The 16,725-nt window shown below is 48.4% G+C and overlaps 2 protein-coding genes across 13 annotated transcripts in view; both read left to right on the top strand.

The window, feature by feature from the left end:
• Positions 1 to 1,313: 1,313 nt before the first annotated feature.
• phf1 (PHD finger protein 1) lies at positions 1,314 to 8,237 on the top strand. Of its 4 annotated transcripts, none has more exons than XM_037273290.1 (15): positions 1,314 to 1,827; positions 2,149 to 2,227; positions 2,330 to 2,407; positions 2,879 to 2,965; positions 3,606 to 3,700; positions 3,826 to 3,974; positions 4,039 to 4,134; positions 4,506 to 4,574; positions 4,656 to 4,779; positions 5,011 to 5,078; positions 5,168 to 5,299; positions 5,648 to 5,726; positions 5,844 to 5,959; positions 6,074 to 6,142; positions 6,684 to 8,237. In XM_037273290.1, the coding sequence occupies exons 2-15, from the start codon at positions 2,188 to 2,190 to the stop codon at positions 6,964 to 6,966; spliced, it is 1,485 nt and encodes a 494-aa protein (XP_037129185.1). In that variant the 5' UTR covers positions 1,314 to 1,827; positions 2,149 to 2,187; the 3' UTR covers positions 6,967 to 8,237. The 4 variants fall into 4 exon arrangements, with proteins under 4 accessions (XP_037129185.1, XP_037129183.1, XP_037129184.1 ...); XM_037273288.1 differs by having other exon boundaries at positions 1,315 to 1,827; positions 2,326 to 2,407; positions 6,684 to 6,966; XM_037273289.1 differs by lacking the exon at positions 1,314 to 1,827 and having other exon boundaries at positions 2,150 to 2,227; positions 2,326 to 2,407.
• Positions 8,238 to 9,539: 1,302 nt separating this feature from the next.
• Positions 9,540 to 16,725, top strand: part of syngap1b (synaptic Ras GTPase activating protein 1b) — a 35,439-nt gene continuing 28,253 nt past the window's right edge. For 6 of the 9 annotated variants that reach the window (XM_037273138.1, XM_037273134.1, XM_037273132.1 and 3 more), the window contains exons 1-2: positions 9,541 to 9,942; positions 15,469 to 15,707. In XM_037273138.1, coding sequence (XP_037129033.1) covers positions 9,921 to 9,942; positions 15,469 to 15,707 — 261 coding nt within the window. In that variant the 5' untranslated portion in view covers positions 9,541 to 9,920. Of the gene's footprint in view, positions 9,943 to 15,468; positions 15,708 to 16,725 lie in introns of all 9 variants that reach the window. The other 3 variants (XR_005100568.1, XM_037273136.1, XM_037273137.1) reach the window with 1 other exon arrangement.

Here is a 16,725-nt window from a genome sequence, read left to right as displayed (position 1 = left end):
GCTTTTCCATTTGGGGAGGTGAGATTTTTTGTAATGTTTTTTTGTAGCTATTACGGTAACAGAAAATGTATACCGTTTTTTTTAAACGCTCTTGGTTAGGGATTGTAATAATAACTGCAGATATTTAGATTAGTGCAAAGTTAAAAATGCTTCACAATAACGTAATATGTGCAAAAAAAAGCTATTAACCACAGTCTTTCCATTCGAAGTGGACGCGTATATTGTAATAGGTACGGCAACAGTTTGTGCACGTGTGTGCGTGCGTGTGTGTGTGTGTGGAGAGGGTCAATTTGGAAAGGTAAAATTCTGAAGTTTTCTCTAGGTATTCAGAGGGAAACCAAAACAAAGGTGACAGTAAAATGACAAGAAATTGTGTCTTCTCAAATGGAATTTATCTTTTATCTGGTACCAACGATTCGAAGGTGATCGTTTTAGTCATGGGATTGTCATCATCATGTGAGTGATTAAGTTAAAAAAAAAAAAAAGATTAGTCAGTATTTAAAAAAGCTTTTTTTTTTAGTCTATCAATCAACTTGAAATGAGCATTTTCTTCACGTAGCATGCACTCCTCCTGGTGGACACATTTTGAATTGCAGGAAAAAGACCACCACGAGAGAAGGTGCTGGCAGCCGGGGGCCATTTTGAAACGCCACTTTCCACTATGCTGCCCGTTTGCCAATACGAAGAAAATCTCAAATCTCACAGCACGCCACCAAAACGTGATTTAGGCAAGCAGCTTCCACCTGTCACTACTTTTCACCGATATGGATTCAAATATGAACAAAAGCTACACTCGTCAAGATTTGCAAAGAGTGAAGTGAAATTCATCCACTTCCACAAAATGATCTTTTCAAAATGTACTAATAGCCCACCAGACATTTTTTTATGTCCTGAAATGCGTAAAAAAAAAAAAAAAATGCTCCTTAATCAATTGTTCAGCAAAAAAGTTGAAAATGTCATTTGGATGTTTCACACCACTGTGGATAAAAACATCTATTGGGGGTATAATTGATATCGAATGTGCTGAGAACAATCTATAAGGTCACACCATGGAGTTTTGGGTCAAATGCTATTCAGGTGTGTTATCCATCCACAGGAGACAAATCATGATGTCATTTTCCGGGGGCATCCCTCCCAGCAGCCCAACTTTCCAGGCAGCCCCGGCAATTAACGAGGTGTTTCAAGACTCCCTAATTGGCTGCCTAATTGACCGTTAAGAGGTTTGCACGCTGCCGCCTACCCCCCACCCCTCGCCCCGCCCATCCCGAAATCTTGCCATGCGCCACCATTATTATCATGATGATCATCATGCCCCAATTTGGGGGGTCTGTCCACCCGTCACCGAGCAGCCTCCCCCTTCTTTCTATCTGTATCTGCCTCCCTCTCTATCTCCGTGTTTTATGTCTGCGTCACAACAAGTCGTTCGGTGAGAGACAGCGAGAGAGAGGAGGGGGAGGAGGAGGAAGATGGCGTCTCTGGCGGCTTGATATACGCTGGCGGTTGCTTGCTCAGAATAAAACAGCGAAGGCGATCGGTAACGCTGAGGCAAAAAAGAAAACGAAATAAAAAAGAAACATAAAGGAGAGGGGCAGAAAGCAAGGCGGCGGAGGAGGCATGCGGGCTTCCTAGTTGCTCTTCCTCCTCTTGACTGACACTTGCACGCATGCACAGGCTGCCAGCGGTGAAGAAGAAGCTGCTGCTGATGATGATGAAGATGATGATGATGCACACGTAGCCTGGCCGCGAATCGGCGTGACCCCGACGGGAAGGAAGGAAGGAAGGACGGACGGAAGGAAATAGGAAGGAAGGAGTTGGACTTGACAGAAGGTAGGCAAGTTTTGCTGCTGCTGAAAGTGGACGGCAGCGGCGGTCATCATGAGCCACTTTGGCATCGTCGCTTGTTTCGCTCGCTCACGTGTGCGCTCGTCTTCTTGCTCACCTAAAAAAAAAAAAAAAAAAAGGTAAAGGGAGGGAGAAGAGCCGTTTAACCCCACTGACGACGTATCCAAAAGGGGGGGGGGGGGGGTAAACACCTCCTCTCTTCCTCTTCTTCCTCCCGGCCATATCCTTCCCTCATTCAAGTGTGGAGCGCATAAATCCCATTTTCCATTTGCACATCTGTGAGTGTGTGTGTGTCGGTGGGCTTAGGATGGGGGGAGTGAGCGAGGGCGACGACGTGCTGGCCAGATGGAGCGACGGGCTCCTCTACCTGGGCAACGTCAAGCGGGTAAGTGCGATCTTGTGTACCCTTTTGCCTATTTGGAGCCTGACGCTTTGTGTCAATCCCAACCTCCCCCCCTCCCCCGACTGATCGACCCATCTCAGGTAGACACCGTCAAGCAATGCTGCCTGGTCAGATTTGAGGACAACTCCGAGTTCTGGGTCCTGAGAAAAGACATCCACTCCTGTGAGGAAAACTCTTCTGTCAGTCCAAAATCACATTTTCAAGAATATGTTGAGCACGGTCCCACTCAGCCAAAAACGGTATTGTGACGAAGGGCTGGCATCGCATGTCGTCCGTCTCAGGGGCTGCCATCTTGTTTTGGACCCGTCGACTGAAATTGGCGTCAACGTCACGAGCTCTTCCTCGGAAAACCAGTGAACTGTGTGTGACGTTTGCAATACGAGCCTGAGGTCACTTTGACCTCATTTGTAGTCACCAGCAGAGGGCGCACTGAGATGGATGTAAAAAAATCGATTCATTTGCTTCATTCATCACAATGTTGCCCTTTGACTGGGGGGGGGGGGGGGGATCCCCAACATATTCGTCAAAAGAAAATGTTGCCCAAGCCGGAGCTTCAATTTGCGCTTTTGATGAAGGATAAGTTGTTGACGAACAAATTGTTGTAGCCCTTATTTTCCTTTTCTTCTCATGCAGTCGCAGCCGGCGAGGAAGACGTTTGCTGTATCTGCGAGGCCCCGCCTCTTAAAGAACCCCTCGTAAATTGTCTGAAATGTCGCCACGGTAAGGAGGAGCACCTCATCACGCACCGTCGTCTTGCTCCCGCACCGACCTTGACGATCTGACTCGGAAAGGAAAATAAACAAGGCGCCGTCATAAATGATCTATGCGCGTCCCTTGCAGAAACGTCGTAGCGACTGGAAGGCGAGCCAATGACATATTTTGGGGGGAAAAGGCATTAGCGGAAAAAGATACGAGGTGCCGAGTCGGAATCTTGATTGACGTGTGATTGATGGCGGTGCTTGGCCCAATACCCAGCATGCTTTGCGTGACTCCTTTCAAGAAAAATGTCTGCGCTGAAAAGCATAGACAGCCCAAATAAATCAGACGCCATCTTGAATGTGGCAAAGATGGAAATAACCAAAATGGCAAGAATGAGGTCCAAATTCCTCCAATGATCAAAATAAAGGCAGGAAACAAGCTAAGACTTTTTTCCATCTGACAATCATGGCTGCTCGTGTGTGTGTGTGTGTGTGTGTGCGTGTGTGTGCGTGCGTGCGTGCGCGTTGAGCTCAAAAGAGCTGCCTCTGCCAGGACGCAAATGGAGTGGTAAAGCGATGCGTGGCGGCGCAACAGGGGCTGTGCCCTTGGGCAAAATGTCAAAGGCCTCCCTCTCACCTCCAACCCTCCCTCCCTCCCGCAGGTTATCACGCCGAGTGCCACACGCCCAGCATCGAGCCCGAAGCCGACGACGAATCCTGGATCTGTCGCCAGTGCGTCTTTGCCGTGGCAACCAAGGTCGCAAATAGAAACCATATTATCGTGGCAGTCGGCCCTCGCTATTTGCTAACTCTCACAGTGGATAGTTCTGGTATGACGCGTCCGGCCACTAACACCCCGTCCTGAAATCCCGCTCTCCCCAGAGAGGGGGTGCCATTAAACGTGGCCGCTTCGCTCGCCTGATGCACTCCATGAAGCTGCGGCTGCCGTATCAGCTGACGTCTTTGGACTGGGACGCGCAGCACCTGTCCAATCAGCAGCAGTGTTACTGCTACTGCGCCGGACCCGGAGAGTGAGTGAGGCCGTACGGCAAATTCTGACGCACGCAAGGAACTGAAAGTTTGTTTCTCGTGCAGGTGGAACCTGAAGATGCTTCAGTGCGGAAGCTGCGGCCAGTGGTTCCACGAGGCCTGCACGCAGTGTCTAAGCAAGCCTATCCTCTACGGCGACAGGTAAGTCCCTTCCCACGCGACATTAAGCTAGCAACAGAGCTAACACCATATCACAATAACGCTACAGAGGGGCGTGACTTTTAGCCCATAGAAGGGCTGCTGCTCGGCAATGTTGTTGCCATGTCAACCGAGATCCGGCGTCAGTCAGTCGCATGATTTTATGAAATGGCAGAAAAACAGCAGCGGCTTGAGCACCCAACGATGCTTTTATTGAATTATTTTGCCGACACCCGGGTTGCGAGAACGCAAACCTGGCTCCAAACCGGAAGTGGATTGACATCAGTTCCATTCCAATATCATGCTTGGAGGGTTTCCTCTTTGCCCTTTTTTTTTTGCAATTGTTTCGACTGTTTTCTTTGCATTTGTTTCAGGTTTTATCAGTTCCAGTGCTCAGTGTGTAATAAAGGACCCGAAACAGTCAAAAGACTCCCCATGACCTGGTGATGACAGAACATTTGATAGCCACGCATGTCGCGTGCAAAGCGGCTCACCTTCTTTCTCTTTCTTCCTTCCCAATGCAGGGTGGACTTGGCCCACTTGGTGCTCTACCACCTGTCCCTGTGCTGCAAGAGGAAATACTTTGATTTTGACCATGAAATCTTGTCCTTCACCAACGAGAACTGGGACTCGTTGCTCCTGGGCGAGGTACTGCGAATCCTCCGCTTAAAAGCACCATGATGAAATCGGACGAAATGCTGCTGGCATTTAGTTTTCTTATTTCGGGTTTTGCAACACGGGCTCGAAGCCCATTAGCTGTCATTAATGTCGAATTCAAAGCATTCTAGAGTGCAAAGTTGACAGAAGCTTAAAAAGAGAAAGCAGAGCCGTTTTGTTTTTTTTACCTTGTCTTAAGTGTTGACTTTTTTTTTTGCATAGCTCTGTGATACACCAAGGCAAGAGCGATGTCACAATCTCCTCAACGCACTCAACTCCCAAAAGGACCGGTGAGATAGCCACAAATTCCGTGCCTTCAAATGCCTTTGTCGGCTTATTTCATTCTTTTGTGTCATACGTCAAATATTTTCCCGCACAGGTTTGTCTCTGGAAAAGAAATCAAGAAGAAGAAGTGTCTTTTTGGGCTTCAGGTTCGAGCGCCGCCGCCGCTGTTGTCCGATTCGTCGCCTCTCATCACTGAGCCGCCCATCAGCATTTCCCATCGCAGAAGGTCAGCGTCTTGTTTGCTCACAAAACTGACAGCAATCGTTCAATCCAACTAAACTAGCAAAAAAAAATATATAAAAAAATAAATATAATAAATAAATAAATAAGCGTTGCTCAATTTGTCCACCAGAGGGTGCACTGGCCCCCACTTCCATTCCGCTCTCTTTTTTTCTCTTGCACTGCCACGAATTGGATGTTTTACTTTTGTGGCTACAGGGCAACATCTACATCCATTTTTGGAAAGGTTTGTGTGCTGTGACGAGTCATAAGAACCATCAATTCCTGAAAGTGGACTCATATTTGTTGAGAATTTTCAGATTTCTCATTTGCATCCTTATTGTTTGCGTTTCAGCCCGCCGTCGCTGCCGTGTCAGAGGAGGCCGCCTGCACCCGAATCACGTAAATCAAAGCGGCGCATCACCGAGACGCAGGTCAGTGTCCGAACGAGCTGTCAATCGGTCAGGCGCCGCCGGTTTGGCTCGCCACGATCGGTAGCAAATGATGATGCCGACCACGTGGCGCCATCTCGCTTTGTCTCCGGCGTCCAGGCTTGTCCGCCGCCCGTTCCGTCCAACGCAGTGGAGCCGCTGCCATTTTGCCACGGCTACGCGGGAGGAGACGGCCTGTATGCGCCCGCAAAGTCCCAGGAAGAACTCCATCTGAGGTGACGCGTGCTAGCTGCCATTTCGGTTTTTTTGCTTTGAATTGGAGCGGTTAAAAAATTGCGCAAAGGCTTTTTCAGAGGCTCACAAAGTGGTGCCTACTTTTTCTTGCGCAGTTCTCCCCCCAAGCGGATGTACGCCCTCTACCACACGGCGCTCGCCAGAGGTCTGCATCACTCCAACAGGTTGTTGCTCTTCAGGAAGCGGTCTGCTTGGCAATTCTTTCATTCGTCCGCAACGCATTCGCAATCAAAGCAAGCCGCATTTGCGCCCACATCAAATTCAGCTTCTCGACAAGAAATGTTTTGCATTTTCGGCAAAGCAGACTGATTGTCTTTGGGTTCAGTCAAAAGAAGGTGATTGCAAACAATCGCCGTTTGGCTGGTTTTCTGACAGATTCGGCTTCAGCTGCACGTTAGTCAGGTTGCGCTGCAAATAAACAGGCAATGACTCTTTCCAGTTTCCTGGTTTGGCATCAGTCGCCAAAAAAAAAAAAAAAAGCCAAAATGTTGATGATAGCTTTCCAAAGTCCAAGCCGAGGTTTGCAAATGTCGATCGGCTTTCACGGATGACTTACAGAAATGGCTGTTGACAGGCTGAGGGTTTGAAATATACTCATTGAAGTAAATCGGGGATGCGAATCGTTGTGGATGAGCTTGACAGTGGACCGGTTGCGGACGAACGGCTAAATTGTATTTCCTCTCCTCCTTCGATTGGTGCGGCCAGCACGGAGGACGGCCGCCGAGTAGCCCCGCCCTGCTTTCCGTACCCGCTCAACTCCAGCGAGCGCCTGCACCAGCCGGGACACAAGCAAGCGGAAGACCTCCTGCTGTGCGACTCGCCGCCTTGCCCCCTGCCGGGTGGGGCTGGAAGCCCGGACGGGGCGCACGACGGGCGGCTCCCCAGGAGCTGGGGCGGAGGCGAGGCGGTCAGAATCCTGGCCAGACGCGTCACGCCCGATGGGAAGGTGCAGTACCTGGTGGAGTGGGACAACGTGGGCTTGTACTGATCCCCGAGAGAAGAGGAGGCAAAACGCAGGTTGCTCGGGCCCGGCGGTGCGCTCGTGTGGGCCGCTGCGATTAGAACCTTTGACCGGTTGCCTTTTGGGGGAGCCGCGGCCCAGCCAGGGCGCTTCGCTTTCACAGAGACTTCAAAAGCTGGTTGGTTCCGTCTTGGATAGTGGTGCCTTGAGCTATGAGTTGAGTTGGCTGGGAACACAAAACACACCCGTCTCAAAACATTTTTCAGCCTTTAATCGGGTGCCAGCCATACCCCCAAAACACAACATAAAAAGTTGTTGTGTCTGTCTGAACCAGAAAATTAGCACTCTGATATTATGCCTGATAAAAGACATGTCAGAATGGCATTGTTTCATAGACTGTAAATGGAATTCAACTGGTTTTGACACACTTTGGCTCAAATGGAGACTCCGAAATATTCGTCGTTCTTTGCAAAAGATAACCAATATATGCCTGTGCATATTACTTTGATCTGTCTGCGTGTATTGCGCCACAAATATGCGGTGCCCAAAGGTTTATAAAACTACCACGCAGATGCTAGTCCTTAGCCCATCTATGACATTTTCCATTCAGTGTTAGCATTAAGCTAACAGAACTCACGTAATTCAGAACAAAAAAGGACCGATTGACAGCTTGTGTCTCATAAAACTGGTGAGACAGCACACTTCTGTCATATCAGTTTTTCCCATTGAAATGAATGGAAATGCAAGTTGTCCGTTCCAGATTCCCCCATCCCTCCACCACCACCACCACTACGGAAAAAACATTTTTGTAATGGGTTTTGATGTAATGATTAAAAATAGCACTCTACACACATGCATGTCACACAAAGTATCGACAGATGATCGATTATTGCAATCATCTGTAGTACAAGTGACGTAATAATTTGCTGTCCAGCAAAGCGAATGAGTTTCGAATCTCCAACAAACTTCATAAAATCGAGGACCCCCCCAATGCTAAAAAATACCCCAAGTCATCTGGCACAGTTCTCGCATTGGATTATGTCACCAAGCGATTGTAGCTTGCTTAACTAATATTTGAGACATGTTGGTCATTGCTAATCAGATGTCAGTCTTAGTCTATGAAATGATTCTAATTGGGCAGCCACATTATTATTTTGCATTCGGGACGGAGAAGGGCCTGCCATGGTGTGGAATGTATTTTGTGTGTTTTTTAATGCTATGTTTGTACGGTCAAGTGCTCGTTTTAGCTGGTTCTCTCAAAACAAGGAAGGAGGGAATAAAGACGCACAGGTTCTGGAGATATAAGTTGCGTATTTATTTGAAGTGAAGTCTAAATTGTGAAACGGGCTGTTGCTACTATTGACCACTGGGCGGCGACAACACTTCAACTCTTCAACCAAAGCACGATGCTGCATTTTGGTCCCTCCGCGAAGCGAAATACTCATCCATAGAGCTTTTTTTTTTTTAATAATGCCTGTTGAAAAAAGACACAAAACGTCTGTCATTTTTTTTAAACTGAGTTACATGTATAAATACATATAGACGGTTTGACGAAATTACAGTCGCCGTTGAAGTTGTTTTGTGCTAGTCTTGTCTGTTGAAGGCGCACTTTCCCACGTTCATAGAAGGCAACACTCCATAATCGAAAGACGCCATTTTGGCTCTTTGGTTTCCCCGGATGCGCTTCCGAAATGGAAGTTCCGGTCGTCAGTCAGACACCCAAAGGAGACAAGACGTGATTTGTGTCTTTGAAAGGCCCGCAGACTGAAAAATGCTTTTGAGTTTGTTGATCAACCGCAGAGGAAGAAAAAGAAAGTGCCTTGGAGTATGGCTCCTCCGAGCATGATACAATTGGACCGTTCTTCTGGTGCGGCGGCCCAATTGGAGGCGCTAATTGGGGCCTTTAAACAGGTCGCCTCCTTCTTTCTCATCAGCTTAGCTTGCTCTTAGCCGCTGGTCCAAAATTAAACAGCAAGCGAAATAGCTGGACACTCCTAAAGTGGACAATACGAAGCTTATCTCGAGTTTGTTGGTTATTTTCGGAAAAACTTCATCTATGCGCATGCGCAGTTGGCTGCGTTTCTCCGGAATCCATTGCAGATTTGCCAAGACACGCCCCCGCTGTAACGAGTGACTGCTTTCTCCAGGTAGGTCATCCTTTAGTTTTTGGTACATTTTATTTTATTGCTTTTAACTTGTATAAAAGTGGAAATGTGTATGAGAATGGCTTGACACAATGATGATGTCCATTCATTTTTAAATTCCGAGCAAATCTCAATCTCCAGGGACGATGATAAAAAACTAAGCATTTAAAGATCAAAGTCAAAAGTCAAAGTCAGCTTTATTGTCAATCTCTTCACATGCCAAGACACACAAAGAAACCGAAATTATAAAGATCACCTATTTTTCCCCACAAAAACAGATTTTGTAGCAGGTTCTAACGTGTTAAGTTTTACATCATAACGTGATTGATTTCAAGGTGGCACACGGTGATGTGGATGCTGTACGTTGGCTCTCTTTCCCGCCCAGATGCAGCACCCAATCATATTGAAACTGGGCGTTCCCTGACTGGAACCCAACTAGGCTCCACAGTAGCGGCAGTTGGCTCGCTCTGGTTCTAGCTCACTCTCACCCACTCGTGTCCCCCTCCCTCGCTTACACACGCACGCACGCACGCGCACGCACACGTTTATGCATCTTGTCGTCTCTTTTTGGATGCACAGGGAGGGAGCCACGCGCGCTTTCGGAAAGCGGCGGTGGTGGATTCTTCTTTTCCTCACCATGATGCTTTTTAGGATGCCGATGGTGATCACGGCGGACTATTGGCATCTTCACCATCATCATCGGCTCCCATAGGAAGGAGTACGCCGCCTGCCTTTTTCTTTTAGATTCATCTTCTTTCTTTTTTTTCTTTTTTAGTACAGTGTTTGCTCCGTGTAACGCCGAGACCTGCCGCAACCTCCGTTCAATGCCGTTGGAACATGTCCTATGTTCCCATCCAAGGTACAGCTGGCTTTCTTGCATTCTTCTTTCAGTGCTGTGCACAGGGAGCTTCACGTTCTCACCCTCTGCCTTCTTTATTTTGCCCATCCTCCCTTCCCTTTTCTTCCCTTCCCTTCCCTTGCTTGGCTTCCCTTGCTTTTGCTTCCCTTAACCCCCCACCCACCCTCCACCTCCTCCTTCTCCACCACCTCCTCCTCCGTTTCTCCTCCTCCGTTCCTCGGCTCTGGCTGACATGGCATCCATATGCGTTTGAAATCACCAGCATAGCCGACAGGTGCGTGCAGTCACGCGTACGCGCGCGCGCTAACACGCAGCGTGGGTCCATGCGGCATTTGTGGCTATGATGCGTTCAAGTGTGCGGCTGCCGCCGGGTCCGCTCGCTCATCCTGCCTGGATGACATTCCGTCGTGTTCCTACAAGCGCCAAGTAGCTACTCCTACTCAAACGTAGGCGCACAAAATGAAAAAAAAAAAACACAATCTGATTCTGATCAACACTGCCGCTAATCCCGCCGTCAAAGAATTTGCAGATAGATGCCAATTTCCGATGTTGCACATTTGATCTCGGGGCAATCGGTAGTTGGCAAAAAACGATGTTGAAGCGAAGGCGTACGTTTCCAATCCGAGAGATGTCGTCGTGCCAATGTTGAAGGGTCAAAGTGGCTCCAAGTCCACCTCCGAGCTTAGCAATAGCACCAGTGGTGGCAAAAGAACGCCAACTTAGAGAGGTGTTACATTTACTCGATGATTGATTGATTGATTGAATATTTATTGATCCCCAGGGGTGGGGAAATTCAGGCCCCAGCAGTATCCATACCACAGAGTGGGTATACAAAAGACACACAGATGGCATGAGCGCAACTCAATGAGCTCTCAAAAGGCTGCCACACAACGGCGCCACAAAGAAAGTCAGAAAGTGCTCAAGATAAAAGCCATCAAAGCAAATCAAAGCTAAAAGACAAAGGAAAAAAAAAAAAGTAACAGCGGCCAACCAGCACCCCCCAATACAAGAGAACACCCCAAAACTCACAAAATAGCCTCCACGGGGTCCATAGACAGGTGTAAGGGCAGTCCAGTTCAACGGCGCCTAATGGACCGTGGTCGTGAATCGGTGAAAACATCACAAAGCAGGCAAACGTGTGAGCAGCGTCCTGGGCACCCAGTCGGGGCACGTGCAGATGGTCACCACGGGGCTAGCATGGCGAAAGTCGTTGGTCCCGACGAGCACGAGGGAGCGGACTCCCCACAGGGGTTGCGGCTGCAAGGCCAAGGCAAGGGACCCGGTCATCACTGGCCGGATAAACAGGAAGCCGTCGTGGAGTTACGCCGGTCTCGACCGATGATCCCGGTCCCAGGAAGAAAAAAAAAAAAATCCGATCCGAAGAGATACCGAGGTGCGGTAGAAGGCACTAGCATCGCCGAATGGACAAAAAGACAGAAAGAAAAAGGAGAAAAGAAGGAAATAAAGAGGAAAAGAGAGAACACTGCTGGGAGGCAGCCACTCACGGCGCCATACCGAGAAAAAAAAAAAAAATCGTCGACATTTACGATGATCGACTAAACCGCAAAAAAAGCTTGTGCAAATCATCAAGAATCAATCTTCACCATTTCCGTCGTGCGCCGTGAAAGCGGACCTAGGTTCTTGGTGTTGGATCCCTATGTGACACTTGCAAAAATCTGCTTTTTGGAAAACAATGTGTGGATTTTCTGACGGCCAAGCTGGTGATGGAATCACAGTGAGGCTTATTTGCAGCCGTCGTACACGGCCAAGCGAGCAAATTGTGCTCGATAGTCGCCCTCGCTTGGTGTCGGTTGCTGGCCGAAGTGGTGACTTTGGTGACTTTTACACCACTTGGCTTTTCCTCTAGATCAGTGCTCCCCAACCTTTTTTGCGCCACGGACCGGTTATGTGTCAGAAATATTTTCACGGACCGGCCTTTATATAAATAAATGATGAAATAAAATGATACGACTGGCATAAAAACAAGTATAAACGACATAAAAATAAAACTCACCATTACGTTGAATTAGTGGGAACACTGAGCTTGTTTCTCAGAAACGAGCCGGTCCCATCTAGGCGTAATCGGAGACAATGAGACCCGAAGTGGTTAAGGTATGTCTTTTAATGCAGGATGCTTGGTCTCCATGTGCCGAAGCAGTTTTGAAGGCTTCATTGCCTCGTTTGCTAGCCTGTCGTCACATATTATGCAGAGTGGGCTTGGCGCATCAGAGTCACCTGTGGCGATAAGTAGGACTCCAGAAATGTTCTTTTAAATGCAGCTTTCCTTTTCTTAGAAGTCGTAGCCTCTTCTTCTTCCGTCTCCTCATTGGGCTTTTTTCCCTTTCCAAACATCTCTGTTTCTTGCTCATTTTTGCTTGCTTCGCGGGCCCGCTGAGGTGACATGTCACATGACCGAGACGAGCGTCTTGACTCAATAAAAAAAAAAAAAAAATTTTTTTTCCTATGTGGCTTGGCGGCCCGGTATCAAGTGACCTACGGACTGATACCGATCCGCGGCCTGGTGGTTGGGGACCACTGCTCTAGATGACCATGAAGTCAGTCAGGCGGTTGGTGGGTCATTCCCTGAACCGCTTGTCATGTTTTGTTTTCAGAGTTGTTGCATCTTTTAGTACGTGTCCTCACACACCAGCTCAGTGGCCTAGTGGTAGAGTGTCCGCCCTGAGACTGGAAGGTTGTGGGTTCAAACCCCGGCCAGGTCATACCAAAGACTATAAAAATGGGACCCATTGCTTCCCTGCTTGGCACTCAGCATTAAGGGTTGGAATTGGGGGGTTAGATCACCAAATGATTCCCGAGCACGGCACCGCTGCTGCTCACTGCCCCTCTCCCCCAGGGGATGGATTAAAATCACACGGGGATGGGTTAAATGCAGAGGACAAATTTCACCACACCCAGATGTGTGTGTGACGATCATTGGGACTTTAACTTTAACTTAACACGCGAGTACTTTTGTCACCCGAAGCAAGCGTTCCATTGAAGCGTGCTGACGTAGACGTGCCCGGAAAGAAGAGCTAAGAGTTGCAGCGACTTACCAGAGTTCCAGTTCAAATGGCCTGGCCTTTTGGTTTTTGTGTTTCGCTCGCATAGCCACGAAATACTGCACGCACGAGACGAGCGCTCGACTTGACATTTTTACGACAAGATGAGCTCAAAGCAGCGTCAAACGCTGGCCGTTCCAGCCAGGCCGGGGCACGAGGGAGAAATTAAAGTGGCAAAGAGTTGTGGGAGTAAGTGGAAGCGAGTGGGAGCCTGAGAGCGAGCGGAGGAGGAGATGGAGGCGGCGGAGGCAGCGGCGGAGGCGGCCGCTTCGCAGCTAAAAGAGGAACTTTGCTTTTGGCCAAAGATTGAATGGCTGCGAGCTCAGCGCATATTTATTTGCAAGTGGCCTTTGACTGCTGCGATTGATGATGCGGTGAATCCTCGTGCGCCGTGAGGCGCTTGTGATCAGCACCAACAATTAGCCAAGCGGCCGCGAGACAATTGAGCCTTTTGTGTGTCATGTTTACAGCAGTGGCAGTGGGCGCATTTGCCACTGTTCGTGGCCTCCAGTGGGCCGGCGGACATTTTGTTTTGATTCCCCTGCGGTTCCGACCGGCCAGGCCTCATTTGAGTTCGGCAAATTAGAAGTTCATTTTGCAGCTGTCGACTCTGTAGGTACCATTATGGATGAAATGACATGAAAATGAGCCACGTGTCCACAAAAGTAGGCAAAAGTCCATTTGAAAGCAGTTGCGCAAAGTCGTCAAGGTATGATGCTGCAGACGAAAAGTAAAAGCTTCTGTTCGTCACTTCCTATTAGATGACAGCATCCTCTCTGAACAGGAAATGAGCTCAGTGCTGCCAACTGGCGTGTTGTGGCACAACGCGGTACTGCACCAAAGGAGCGCACCGCTAAATCGGCACTTGCCTGCACAGCGTCCAAACGTGGAAAGAAGGCACTGTTGAAAAGGTGCCATGCGGCGGGGGCGCCGACCTGAACGCGGGCGCGAGGCCTGTTTAACGCCTTTGGACGTGTTGCACAGCTTGGATGACTGCATCCTTGTGCCAACTTCACGTGACTGTACACGTGACCGTGTGCGTGTATATATAGGAAGTGGGAGGAGAAGGGGCCAGCCAGGGATGGAGAGAGAGAGAGAGAGAGAGAGAGAGAGAGAGAGAGAGAGAGAGAGAGAGAGAGAGAGAGAGAGAGAGAGAGAGAGAGAGAGAGAGAGAGAGAGAGAGAGAGAGAGAGAGAGAGAGAGAGAGAGAGAGAGAGAGAGAGAGAGAGAGAGAGAGAGAGAGAGAGAGAGAGAGAGAGAGAGAGAGAGAGAGAGAGGAGAGAGAGAGAGAGAGAGAGAGAGAGAGAGAGAGAGAGAGAGAGAGAGAGAGAGAGAGAGAGAGAGAGAGAGAGAGAGAGAGAGAGAGCCGGAGCAAGCGAGTCCTCACTATTTCACGGATGGCTGCGTTGCTATGGGAACAAGACACGAACTCTCTATTCCCAAAAACCTGCCCTCCCTCCCTCTCTCCATCATCCCTTCTTCCCTCATTCTCCCACTCTCCTCATCCCTCTTTCCTCAACCGCCCACTCTGCTCTCCTCTCCTCCATCCCTAATTCTGCCTCCCTCGCTCCCTCATTCGTCCCCCCGTCTCTTTGGCGCTCACTTCTATTCTCTTCTGGGTTGTCATGGCGATAGGCTGGGGGCGTGTGAGCGGGAGTGGGCGTATCGGAAGTGACATCTCTTGGGCGCTCATCTCGTTTCCTGTTTGCTGGCGTCGGGGGCGTATCGAAACGGCCGTGTGGCAACGGCGCCGCCGTTTGGACCATGACGGACCGGCAGGGCCCAAAAAGACGACAAGGAGGGGGAAAAAAATTACACCTGTCTGCCTGCACATTTGCTCCCATGACAATTTTGCCCCTTGGAGTGGTGACGCTGCCCAAATAAGAGTCCGAGCATGCTTGCTTCAAGCAGTTTGCTTGTGACATCAACGTTTGACAATCCTGATGTAAAACTACAATGTGAATTATTATTTTTTGGGTATATTCTTCTTTTCTGGGAATGGTGGCTCATCCAAGTGCGACCGGCATATTCATGAGCGGCAAACGATTGCGTCTTTGCCAACACGACCGCTCGGCTTAACCTTTTCGCAGCACGCCAACGGGGGCTCGTTTATATTGCAGCAGCTTTATCCCCCATCAAAAAATACTAATAAGAAACGGAAAGATGAAGCATGCTCTTCTTTTCCCTCAATAAGGCAACTCTTTTTTTTTTTCCAACTCTTATTTTGTAGCTCTCTGTTTTTTGTTTTGTTTTGTCGCTTTCTGTTTGTTTTTTTGTTTGGTTTTTGTTTTGTTTGGTTTTTCCAACTCATATTTTTGTAGCTTTCTGGGGTTTTTTTTGTTTAACAATTTATCAATCTATCTTTGTCCAATGATGTTTTCCAGTGTTGTCATATTTTATGTCTTGGTCAGTTTGTCAAGGATACCGGCATGTTTCTTGACCTCAAGCTCTTGTCTCCGCCGCGCAGATGCAAGGTGTGCCGCCCCCCCCTCCTACCACCACCACCATCATCATCGTCACCTCCTCCAACAGCAGCGCTCCCAGCAGGTCCTGGCCTTCCACGCTGCACCCCCCGCCTACGAGCGCCCCCACTTCAGCCGCCCCCCATACGAGCACCTGTCCAACGAGCGCGCGCCGCCCGAGCGCTGGAATGCCCGTCTGCGCGTGAGCCCCGGAAAGCCCTTCCACATGTTGGACCAGGAAGAGGTAGGACGCCGCAGCCTTGAATGCTGTCCGATATCAATCAGCAGGAATGGCACTTGCTTTTATTTATTTTTGAGTACCAAACCTTTGGGATGTCTTTTTATTTGTTTGGGTCCGGGCTGCTGTCCCTGATTTTCTCCTCTAGGGAGAGGAAGCGTGCCACGAATAATACACCCCAGCCTGGATTTCACAAATCTCAACACAAACAGAAATCAAGATGAGCCACTCCAACTGTGTAGCTCATGTGCATGCAAGAGTTTCAATTCAATCAAATCGAGTCATCATCTTATTAATACGAGTCAACACGAGTCCTGGAGACAATGACTCCTGTTTCCTAACCAACCATCCATTTTCTGTACCGCTTTGTCCCCACGGGGGTCATAAACCAAACACCCCACGGGGGTCGTAACCCAAACATTCAAATGCATGTATGCATTTGGTCATCAATCACTTCATCTTCTTTAATGTGTCAATTGCTTTAGTGAATACATTAAAAAAAAAAAGACATTTTAGTAAAACAAAATCTTTTTTTTGTTCACGTGGCAAGGAGCTAACAGTCCTGATGTGACCCTTTTTTTATTTTTTGCATTCAAACTATTTGAAAATGTGCATTTGCATCACAATAAGATGACAACAAAAGAGCCTTTTGCTTCTGAAAGTCTTCTTTTGAAGGAGTGTGATGACTTTTTTTTTTCCACTGCTGAAAATTCTTAACAACATGCAGTCGTCAAAAAACACGGCAAGGATTATTTTCTGTCCAAAATGTCTGAGTGTTACCTGCATGTACAGACTGGCACATTCTACAGGGAAAAGTAATATACTGTATATATATACACACATACATACATATACATACATACATACAGTAATCCCTCGCTACATTGCGGTTCATTTATCGCTCGGATTCCCCCCCCCAAATAAAAAAACTCAAAAATTCACATAAAAAATTCTAAATTGAGGAATTATAGCACGAAAGTTGCCAGCAGAAGGCAGGGAGTGCCCACACAATTGTGCACTTGTA

Source organism: Syngnathus acus, chromosome 16 (genome assembly GCF_901709675.1).
Source record: "Syngnathus acus chromosome 16, fSynAcu1.2, whole genome shotgun sequence".
Classification (NCBI taxonomy): domain Eukaryota; kingdom Metazoa; phylum Chordata; class Actinopteri; order Syngnathiformes; family Syngnathidae; genus Syngnathus; species Syngnathus acus.
Note: the sequence above shows the minus strand (reverse complement) of the source record. Positions and strands in the feature narration are given on the sequence as shown.